Source organism: Sprattus sprattus, assembly GCF_963457725.1.
Source record: "Sprattus sprattus genome assembly, chromosome: 15".
Classification (NCBI taxonomy): domain Eukaryota; kingdom Metazoa; phylum Chordata; class Actinopteri; order Clupeiformes; family Clupeidae; genus Sprattus; species Sprattus sprattus.
Genome location: NC_137913.1, coordinates 30,514,854 through 30,526,959, shown reverse-complemented (window position 1 = coordinate 30,526,959; position 12,106 = coordinate 30,514,854). Strand labels below are relative to the sequence as shown.

The 12,106-nt window shown below is 46.5% G+C and overlaps 1 protein-coding gene across 1 annotated transcript in view; it reads right to left on the bottom strand.

Annotated features, from left to right (window-relative positions):
- Positions 1-12,106, bottom strand: part of gpat2 (glycerol-3-phosphate acyltransferase 2, mitochondrial) — a gene marked incomplete at both ends in the record, with an annotated part of 99,633 nt that overhangs the window by 5,443 nt on the left and 82,084 nt on the right. Inside the window, 3 exons of the mRNA XM_080852376.1 lie at positions 658-735; positions 5,253-5,395; positions 5,745-6,009. Of these exons, the coding sequence (XP_080708502.1) occupies positions 658-735; positions 5,253-5,395; positions 5,745-6,009 (486 nt within the window). The remainder of the gene's footprint in view (positions 1-657; positions 736-5,252; positions 5,396-5,744; positions 6,010-12,106) is intronic.

Genomic DNA, 12,106 nt, shown 5'->3' with positions numbered 1-12,106 from the left:
ACTCTGTCTCTCACTGTTAAAATAGATCTACCATTACAATTATAGATCACACATTTCTTTGCAATTGGGCAAACTTGCGAAATCGGCAGGGGGTCAAATACTTATTTTCCCCACTGTATGTGTGCCTGTCAATCTGTCTTGCTGTACTGTCCCTGTAGCTCAACTGTCAGAAGCTAAAGGTGTCCACATCACCAAGGTCATGGTTCGATTTCCAAAGAATACATACATACAAAAAATAAAAAAAATAACATTCCACACACACACAAAGGCGCACTCACACACATGCGCCATATCTGTACTGTAAATTGCTTTGGTTAAAGCATCTGAAAAGAAATGTGAATGTATATGTTTATGCACATATATCTCAGCACAAACAAATGCTGTATACAAAAACAAAACTATTCTGGTAGCACATCACATATCCTCAATCCTCTCACTGCCTGTTCTATGTGTTTTTGTCTGTGTGTGTGTGTGTGAGAATGTGTATACGTATGTGCGTGTGTGAGAGAGAGAAGGTATGTGTGTGTGTGTGCGAGAATGTGTATGTGTGTGTGAGAGAAATTGTGTATATGTGTGTCTGTGAGAGAGAGAAGGTATGTGTGTGTGTGTGTGTGAGAGAGAGAGAATGTGTATATATATGTGTGTGTGTGTGTGTACCTCCTCCATGATGAGGATGCCACAGCGCACCACACTGTCCACAGCGTCCAGGGCGAAGGTCTGGGCAGTCTGACACGGCTGAGAGAGAGAGAGAGAGAGAGAGCGAGCGAAAGAGGAAATTGAGACAGAGGGAGAAGCGACAGCAGACAGAGAGCATCAGACAGATAAAGGCTGTGGTGTTTGGGCCCGCATGCCCTCACCACTGCCCACTGCCATGCTGTCGTTCGTTCTGCTGAACTCAGCAATTAGAGGAGGTGTTGGTGAGAGGAACTGAGGAACTGAAGCAAGGACAGTAGAGGTGGAGGTGATCATTTCATCCTTTTTCAATGATCAGGCGTCCATGTTGCCAACGAAAGAAGTATTGGCGATAAACATGCTTGTGAAAAGGCTGGTTGTTAATTGTGGTGTATGGGTGAGCAACACACAACAAAATCAGAAAATGTTTTTTGTTAATTCTTTTCCCTGACACGTTTTCTTTTGTGTTCATTTCTATTGTTGTGTTCATGTTCTGCTCTCTTGTGTTGCCTGAAGGTCACAGAACTCATCCAAAGCTGCACTTTTGAAGGCACATTCTCTCCATACGAAGCTCTTGACCACAGTGAAAACCAATTAAACCAGCTGTTAACCTCAGGCGGCTGGGTCAGGGATATACTGAGGGGTTCTTTGTTTAGGGAAAAACAGAAAAGACAATGAGATTCAACCGTATCCTCTGATCTGGGAAGAGAGAAGCGATATTTGCTGAATATAACTGAGGTAAAACAGAGTGAATTCATTTGAAATTGGGGCGGTGGTGGAGAGAAGAGGGTTTGGGGGAGACAGCTGTCTCATCTGCCTCTGCAGCTCTTGACATTGCTCCACCATTTTAAGGGGTTTATTTTCCTGGCGTCAGTGGGAAGTGTTGTTATTTTGTGTGTGTGTGTGTGTGTGTATGTGGTGGGGGGGTAAATTACAGCTGCTGCTGATGCCAGTGGAGAACCCTTCAATCTGAATTTAATTTCACTGTGCCACACCACACAAAAAAAGAGAGAAAGAAAGAGAGAGAGAGAGAAAACATAAAGTGAGATTGAGGTGTGAAAAAAATGGAGTGATAGAGAGGAAGGACAACAGACAAACTTAAGAAGAGGAGAGACAGACAGGGGGAGAAAAAAAAGAGGAGAGAGAAGAAAAGAGAGAGAGGAAGGGTGCAGTTCAGTTGCATCTGAGTATGGAATAAGTGGAATTAAAAACGTACAGAAGAAGAAGCAGAGGAAGAGGAAGAAGAAGAAGAAATGGAGGAAGAAGAAGCCTGAGAGGACAGAGGGAGCACCAACATGAACAGATTGTGATGATCCCTGGCTTGGAAACCTTTGGCTGCATTTTAAACACTTTTCCGCCATTGAGTTTTAGTGGACTGCCAGTCATTTAAGCCCCATCCAGCTAGCCCATCCCTCACTCATTTAGATGCCCCTTGCATGGGTCAAACAAAGCCATCTTCTCCTGGAAAGGAAACACACACTCACCAATGAGTGTGCCATATGCACCCACAAACACACACGCACACACCAATGAGTGTGCCATATGCACCCACACACACACAAACTCACCAAGGACAGTTTCATATGCACCCACACACACACACACACACAAACTCACCAAGGACAGTTTCATATGCACCCACACACACACACAAACACACACTCACCAAGGGCTGTTTCATATGCACCCATAAACACACAAACACACAAACACACACACACACACACACACACACACACACAACACCAAGGACTGTACCATATGCACCCACAAACACGCGCACACACACACACACACACACACACAACCCATGATCGGATCCGTAATCAAAGCCGCTTTAGTAGACCCACAGTGACCTCAGGAGGAGCATGTATGACATAATGGCTCACACTTAAATGAGTTACAATTTCAAGCTTCCTGATGGCTTCTATGAAAAGATGACCAAAAAGATGTACTTCTTACTGCTTACTACTACATCTATCTACTTTTTTCTTCCTAAAAACAACGGTTCACGCTATTTATTTTCCACTGATTAAAAGTTTCCCCGAGTTGAAAAGAACCTCAAAAGTTTCATCAAAGGACTGCAAAAAATGTAATGGCAAACATGGAACTCAGGTGGCAGGATCCGCTCCGCATCTAGGCCTCAGCCACCTGGTTTGGAGGTTTGGAGACGAGGTAAACCGCTACTTTTTTATTCTCCCTGAGAGAGGTCCGCCTCTACAGTCGACCTGACCGGGGAATCTTAAGGGCCACGGAGCAGAACAGACGGGCCTAAGCAATGCTCTAATGTGCCGAGCAAACACAGCAACCTCTTAAGCCCGACTGTCTTGAAGAGTTAGTGATTCAGGTTAGCACAAACACTGAGCCAGGGAAGCGACTAAAAAACATGTCTACGTTTCTGTGCTTACCTTGAACGTGACATATCTGATATATACATATGACATAGTTTGTATGTGTATATATGTGTATATATATGTTCCCTCCCATTTCAAAGAGCAGCAGTTTAAGCTCACTCGCTCCTTCATGTGTATTCACAGTCTGCCAAATTTATGAAGTGGCAGCGCTTCCTGATGAGAGCTCTGGTGCATACAGGGCTGACGGTACATGTGTGTCTGGACATGTTTGACAGTAAGCTGGAGTAAACTGTGGCTGACGTGCGTTGGTGTAGTCTTTGAACCCAGCCGTCTGGGGCAGTACTCCACTGACACACGATCGCTCATCTTTCAGTGATGAAGTGGCGAGTCAGCAGCAGACCCTGGTACAAGGATGCTTTTGGTGCTCCGTGAAAGTTTCAGTCCTCCGAGTCCTACTCTACTTTTGCTGTTGTTTTGTTTCTGTGACTAAATTCTGCATTTGTCCAAAACCTCCACAGCTGATGATGAACACGGTGTTTCTGTCTAGATCGAACTGTCAGCGAAGCACAAGCATGTAGTGATGGCACCATATCCAAAGAGTACACTAAATTACCTCATCTAGTTTGTTTGATCAGTGACTCACTCTTACCCTTTGATATCTCTGCCCCCTACTCTGCGTACATCACACAACAATATGATGGGGGGGGGTGGGGGGCACAACTTCCCTGGAATCAAACAAAACTGCTTAACGCACAAAATGAAACATAGTTCCCTGCAGCATCCTGTAGTTACCATTGTCTTTCACTTCAGAGGTTTCTGAGTAGAGAGTTTATTAAATATGCTGCGTATGGGTTCACCCCCCCTTTTCTAGCAATGTGGACCTGAGCTGGGGAAACTTCAAAGCAGCGTGAGCATCTGCCTGCCCCCCCCCCCCCCCCCCCCCCCCATCACTACCGCAATTAATATACACAGTTCCACTCACTGCTTTCCTTTAATTGGTATCGTTATTATTCAATTTGTCAAATTAGAATGAACATAATTATCATGGTCATGCAAAGACAACAAGGGAGTAGAAAGAGGTTACAAGAAAATATGGATTTTTTTTTTTCTTAAGTGACTGGTTGACATAACTGTGTGTGTGTGTGTGCGTGTGAGAAAGAGAGACAGAGGAAGAAAAATTGTGCGCGTGTCTGTGTGTGTGAGCTTGTGAAAGAGAGATGGGGAGGAGACTCCTTGAATGAATGAGTCAGTGGTACATTGTACCTCTGTGAGTTAGGGCCTATGAGGACTGTAAACTCTACCAAGGCAGGGGGGTGTGGCTCGGAGTGTTCCGCAGATGAGTTTCAGATTTACACACGCAGCGGGAGTGTGTGTACGTGTCTGTCTGTGTTTGTTTTGTGTGTGTGTGTGTGTGTGTGTGTGAGTGTGAGAGACAAAACCAATTTTTCAGATGTTTTATGCTGCCGCCCTCCCCATTTCTCCCCACAAGGGCCAGCTCGGGGCAGAAGCGAAGCACGCACGCAGATCAACAGAAAGATAGGGAGAGATTGATACAAACGACACAACCATGAACGAACACCGACCACCTTCAGTCTCCACAATCCCATCCCTGGCTCACCTACTCAATCATTAGATAAGATATAGTTCACAGTCAGTAAAGTCTGATGTAAACTATGTGTATGCCGTATGCAATCTATAGAATTGATTTTTTTGTAAGCATAAGTAAGTCAGGTTTGTGTCCTGTTATGCACTGAATGTGTGTTCTAGAGCGTTCGTTTTACCCGGAATGTTTTGGCAGTGCACCAGTCCGTCAGCTGTAGCAGGCGGATTAGCCTGTGCTAATACTATTGAGTATTTATCACAGCAGATTCAGACTGTGCCAAATTTATAACTAATACTAATGAGTATTTAGCACTGCAGATTCACCAGCGCCAGACCCTGACCCCAAAACAGAGGTACATATCCGTGAATTTTGTGTAATATTACACTCCTAGAGTGTATACATGTGTGTATGTGCACATGAGCTGCCTAGCACTACCAGAGCAGGGGCATCCCTCTCCACCTTTAACTTGCACTTCTACTAGTACATAACTTGCACTTACAGCAGTTACATTCCTGCACTTTTTTATTAATTATCATGTAAAATAGTATTTATTGTTACACTAGGTCTCTGCCAAATGATTCAATGTAAATGTGTGCATGTGTGTGTATGTGTGTGTGTCTCACCGGTATGTATCCTGCAGGCAGCAGGTGTGTGAGCTGCAGGGCTCTGTCTGTGAGCTCCTCCTGACACAGCGCCACATCAAACTCCATCTCTCCCATGTCCCCACAGCAGGCCACCTCACTCAGCATGGCAGACACTGCACAGGCTGCATGCACACATAAGACACAAAAAAGTGAACAAAGACACACACATGCACAGACACACAAATGCATGTACCTACAAGCACACAAACAGAAACACACACACACACACACACACACACACACACACACACACACACGAGTGCACTTAGAAACGCACATGCACAAACACACAGACAATACAGGCACAGGCACACACACACACCTTCATTTTTATTTAAATATAAACACACTTGTATAGATACACATACTGCATAATCAAACACCCATAAACACCTATGTACTTCATAAATCAGTTGTTTACAGAAAGTCACACACAGTCGGTCCATTTTACACACACTCTTGCCCCCTCACCTCCGACAGCCTCGGTGATGAAGGTGTGTGTGAGCGCATGTGCATGGCAGGCGAGAGCGAGGCGCGCGTCCGGGTGGGGGCCCGGGACGAGTAAGGGCTCGGCCGTGGGGGGTGGGGCGGCCATGAGGAGGTGGGGGGAGAGAAGGGTCAGGGCAGAGTACACCACCTCCACCAGAGAGCCAGCGAAGCCCACGTCCCTGCGCCGGAACAGCACCTCCTCCAGGAGCCAGGACACCTCACGGCACAGCACAGACACACGCACACCCTGAGAGAGAGAGAGAGGGGGTGTAATTGTACACCTCTGAGCACAGCACAGACACACGCACACCCTGAGAAAGAGAGGAGGTGTTAGTGTACACTTCGCGGCACAGCACAGACAAACTCACACCCTGAGAGAGAGAGAGAGGGGGGGGGGGGGGTTAGTGTTAGTGGACACCTCACGGCACAGCACAGACAAACTCACACCCTGGGAGGGGGCGGGGGGGGGGGGGGCTGGTGTTACTGTACACCTCACGGCACAGCACCGACACACGCACGCCCTGAGAGAGAGGGGGGGTGTTAGTGGACAATACAGCACAGACACACGCACACCCTGAGAGAGAGAGAGGGGGGTGTTAGTGTTCAATACAGCACAGACACCATCCTTTTTTTTGCCATCTTCATTGAACCACTTGCTGCAGCAATACGCCAAAACAGTGAAATCAAAGGAATTCATACCAACAACTCACAACACAAGTAAGCCTGTATGCAGATGATCTCCTATTATACCTACAGACCCCACCCACATCCCTCAGAGAAACATTCAATATCATTAAAGATTTTTCAAAAATCTCACACTATACAATAAACTGGAAAAAGTCAACAATACTCCCACTGTCTGGAGACAGTTGGGACTCTGCAGCCCATGACCCCACCCTTAACCTCACCACTGGCATCATCAAATACTTAGGGATCACAGTTTCCCCCAGGCTGTCAGAACTGTTCAATCTTAACTATACACCTCTCCTTAAAAAAATTGAAGATGATTATAAACGCTGAAACAAGCTCCCACTCACACTCATTGGTCGAATTGCTACAGTTAAAATGAAAACCCTCCCTCAGGTCATATACCTGTTCTCCATGATCCCCACCACCCCCACAGACAAATGGTTCAAAAATCTAGACACTCTGACAACCCATTTCTACTGGAAAGACAAAAAAGCAAGAATCTCACTCACAACCCTACAAAATATGAAAGAACTAGGTGGACTTGAAGCACCAAATTTCCAAAATTACTTCCTGGCAAATCAACTACAATATTAACTCAAATGGACTCAACATTATACACATACCTACCCATGGCTCAGCCTAGAACAATCCCTATGCTCTCCGGTTTCTATTACAGACCTCCCCTTCCTACCACAGTCAATAAAAAAAATGGATTTCTATCACAACATTACAATATCCTCAACTCTGACAGCTTGGTGGAAAGCCAACAAAATCACCAAATCCACCCTAGCACCATGCAGTCTCACCCCCATTTGGCACAATCCAGACTTTAAATTGCACAATGCACCTATCTACTTCCCCAAATGGCACCAAAAAGGAATTACCCACCTCCATCACATATTCGAAAAGCAACATTTCATTTACTGCATTTACCCAGAAATATGGCGTCGGGAGAGACCAATTTCTTCAGTACCAACAGTTGAGATCTTTAGTCAAATTCAAAATGAAAATAACCAACAACACATTGCAGCCTTCTGAATTAAGTGAACAACTCTTAAAACTTGTGAACCAACCCAAAAAAGTTACTTCTCATTTCTACAAACTCATCTCTACCTCTAATCGCTCAATAACACTACCCAAAACAAAATGGGAAAACGACCTGGCACTATCTCCCGACCCCAATTTCTGGACACAAATATGCAGTAACATCTTTGCAATGACTACCAACACCAACCTTCAACTCATACAATATAAGACCATTCACAGAACCCACTTCACCCGTAGTAAGATGCACAAAATGGGTTCTATTTCGTTTCTACTGACCGACAGAGGCGGTGCATTAAGCACTGGATGTCATTCACGTTTACGTGTAGTTCGAGTATTTGTATCAACAAAATCAACTGTGACCTGGGTGACGTATGCCTTCGCCCCTGTACTAAAGGAAAGACGGATAATCCGGAAAAAAAGGTGAGTTGCCTCATCTATTGTTTTTTACCGTGTGTAGTAGTCAGGCTCGGGTAATGGTTTGAGGCAGTGGCCTATCGGAAGTGTGTTTCTCGTTTTACAAACCGATAGTTGAACCCACTTGTTAAGCGAGTTATGCTACAGCTTATTATACCGTTTATCGTGCTCACGCTGTAGGAGCCTAATGAGTAAAGAGGCATGGGTATCAGCAGTTTTTAGGTGTTTCTCGCCTTACAACTGATAATTAAACCCACTTGTTGCACGAGTGAGTTCCTCGCATAATAGTTCCCTATGATTATCGGTCACGATGAGATACGGCAGTCAGTATAGGTGTTCTCGCCTCACGACTGATGATTAAAACCACTTGTTAAGCGAGATGGAAACCCTCTGCCCCTGTCGGCTTCGTGTCACACTATCTGCAGGCTACAGGTGTTTCTCGCCTTATAGCTGATAATTAAAACTACTTGTTAAGCGAGCTGGAGCCCTCGCATAGTTTGGTTTGTACCGTTGTTGTTTTGAAGATGCAAGCGGCGTTCTAGCCTACTTGCCCCTGTCGGCTTCGTGTCACGCTATCAGAAGGTGTTTCTCGCCTTATAGCTGATTGTGTCATGCTATCAGAAGGTTTTTCTCGCCTTATAGCTGATAATTAAAACTACTTGTTAAGCGAGATGGAAATCCTTGCATAGTTGGTTTTGTACCGTTGTTATGATGAAGATGCAAGCGGCGTTCTCGCCATAAGCATTCAATTAAGTAGAACAGGATTTACTCCTATCGCTACCTACTGTTTGGGTAACTATTAAAGCTACGTTCTACGCCCCGAAATGTCAGTTCTATGTTTGCGGAACTGTTAACTATGGTGTTAAAAGCGAGTGTGTCCACTCTTAAACAGGACAGGGTTTTTACTCCTGTTGGCTTGTGTTAAACGCTATAGGCAGGCTGCGTTTACCTACGGACAAGTAACTGACGGGCTATGGCCGCAATTTCAGTTCTAAACCATCTATATTGGTAACTGGTAATGGGCGGGTCCGCTCTTGAACAGGAAAGGTTTTTACTCCTGTCGGCTTTGTGGTAAATGCTATAAGCAGGCTACGTCTACCTACTGTTTGGTGACTGACGGGTTACGCCCGCAATTTCAGTTCTAAAAGCATCTAATTTGGATAACTTAACGAGTGTGTCCGCTCTTAAATGGAAGCCTACCTTACATAACGTAGGAGGAATCATTGCCGCGATCAAGTTTAATTCGCGTGGTAAATATTGAGGCTTGGTCCATAATAAACTGCCTAGTTTGAGTGGGTGATTGTTCTCCGCCCCGCAAACTTCAGTTGTTCAGCATTTATTATTTGGTTCAGATGACTGTAGAGTGGGTTCGCTCTAAAGCAGTAGGCTATATGATTTACGCCAATCGGCTTTGTGTTAAACACTATAAGCAGGCTACGTTTACCAACTGATCAGGGACTGAATGGGCTATGCCCGCAATTTTCAGTTATAAAGCATCCAAATTTGGTAATTGTTAACCGTTGGGTCCGCTTTTAAATGGAAGCCTACCTTACGTAACGTAAGAGGAATCATTGCCGCGATCAGGTGTAATGCGCTTGGTTAATATTGAGGCTTGGTCCATAATAGACTGCAAACCTCAGTTGTTCAGCATTTATTATTTGGTTCAGCTGGCTGTAGAGGAGTGGGTTCACACTTAAACAGTAGCCTATCTGAACAGGGCCTAGTGTTATTCGCTAAGGCTGCTGGTAAAATATCACTCATATACTGTGTATATATATATATATATATAAAGATAAATAAATACATCTATGTATAGATATTGCAACATGTTCATTACATGCACTGTTGCCAGGCCCCTCTTGGGCCGGAGGACGAGCCAGAACCGCCTCCAGCGCTAGGTCTCCTAAGCAATGCAAACGCCAGAGGCCTGATTCCCGGGAAGCCTCTGGTAGGGGCAAATGCAGGAAAGTGTATCCGCTTGCCCAGAAGGTAGACACTTCGACTTAGGAGTTTGCAGAAATAAGACTCTGCTTCTAAAGCTACAACAACCTGCTGCACAGCGTGCTAGTGCTTTCACTACAGCGGCTTTACAGTCTCCTTCGGAGGTGCTCCCTCTGATACGGTCACCAGCTTTGAGATCCTCAAGGAGGATATTCTCTCCACCAGGGCTTCAGAGAGGCCCCTATTACTCTCATCCCAGTTCCCTGGGTACGAACGACACTACACTGAAGGGCTCCGAAAGAAGCCAAAAAACATCAGTTAGACCCACATTTAAGATGGCAATGACACGTCTAGGGTTGGATATTATACCCATACAGACCTCTCCTCAGAGTGCCTTTAAAAAAGGCATCTCCATCTTCGGCTTTTAATGTTCCGCCCTCGCCCCCATATATCGAGGAGCGGCAGAGAAGCTGGGCAGATCCCAGACGGTTCTCTCATCTCCCAGGAGACTAGAGCCCTAGCCATAATGCAAGATGCATCTGCCCAGGGCCTTGCTAGCATGCCCAATATTGAACCAGCCGTTGCTGCCCGGGTGCTGAAACCTGGTTAAGCACTCCGGCCTGATACTCGCTGCCCCGGCCACAGTGCCGTTTGACAGACGTCTACATGGTGAAATCCTACTACGCAGCACCGCGTATTGCATGTCTTGGGTATTCAATGTCACACCTGGTACTAGCCCTGTCCCAGACATTGCAGACTTCTGGGGATGACTCCTCTGCAGAGTCGGAGTGACACCTCCCTGCAGGCGTTTGCCTACATGACCAGGGAAGTGGGGTAGGCGGTGTCCTAGTTAACCCAGACCCAACGCCAGATACGGTTGGCCCAGTCTCCACTCTTGGAGCCGGGCAGGAGAGCCCTATTGTCTCTTCCTCCTGTCACTCCTGGACAGATGTTGGTCCTGTCGTGCAGTAAGCTCTGGAGTGCAGCCTACAGGTTACACAGTCCAGACAACAGTTGCCAGTCTGAGCCGTGAGGCTCCTGGCAGACAGAGGCCCCCTAGGGTTCGGACCCCGACCACCAAGGTGCCATGGGGTCTAAATGACATTGGTCATAGACCCAAGCAGGGCTCTGGCTCTACGTCAGGAGATCTGGGATCTTTTGAGGAAAGGCGCCATCAAGCCATTAGACAGGCTGGCACAAAACGGTTGATTCTACTCTGCCTATTTTATCATGCCAAAGAAGGGTGACGGCCTTCGGCCTATACTAGACTTGAGACTGTTAAACACACATCTCAAGGTTAAGATTCCACATGCTGCGTACAGCGGATGTGCTGCAAGGTACCAAGCAAGGAGATTGGTTTACAACCATCGACCTAAAGGATGCATACTTCCACGTCCCTATCACACCTCGAAACAGACAGATTCTTCGTTTTGCATTCGAGGGCAGAGCTTGCCAGTTCTATGTGCTCCCTTTTCGGGATCTCGCTGGCACCACGTCTTCACCAGATGTGCGGCAGCGGCACTGTCCCTACTGTATCATCAGTCATTTCAGGAAAAGAGGGCTCTGGCCCTCAAGATCTTTTCTAAGACTGCTGAGTATGCTCATAGCGGCCACGTAGGGGTTCCCTTGTGCCTTCTGTCTTTGCAGCCTCTTTAAATTCGGCTGAACGATCTTGGCTTGCACCCCACTTATCACAGGCACAAGCTGGTCAGAGTCACTTCCAGTTGCCTTACAAAGCTATGGCTGTGTAGGGAAGAGACATAATCTCACCCAGGGGGTTCCCTTGGGGCCCATATCTTCTTACAGAGGAGTGGTGGCCACCGATGCCTCTATGGCAGGGGGAGCTGTATGACAATTTTCGGAGGTCTCTGGAGTCCTTGGCAGTAGGAACACCACATTTATGTATTGGAGCTGCAGGTTGTCCTGCTGACGCTCAAACATTTTCTTCCAGTAGTGGTAGAAAAGCTGTCCTGGTAAGAGCAGACAACACGTCAGTGGTCTACCAGATAAACCACCAGGGTAGCACAAGGCCAGACAATCCTTGAGGCTGCCCCAACAGCGGTGGCTGTGGGCCTATCTCCTCTTCCTGAGCCTGGGGGCAATGCATTTAACAGGCATTCGGAACACGGCTGTGGATGTGCTATCCCGGTAGCCTTGTAGCCTTCACCATGAAAGTATATGCAGCCACCATCTCAGTCATACACAGTAGCGCAGATGGTGTGACAGTTGGGTCCCATATGCTGGCGACCCGC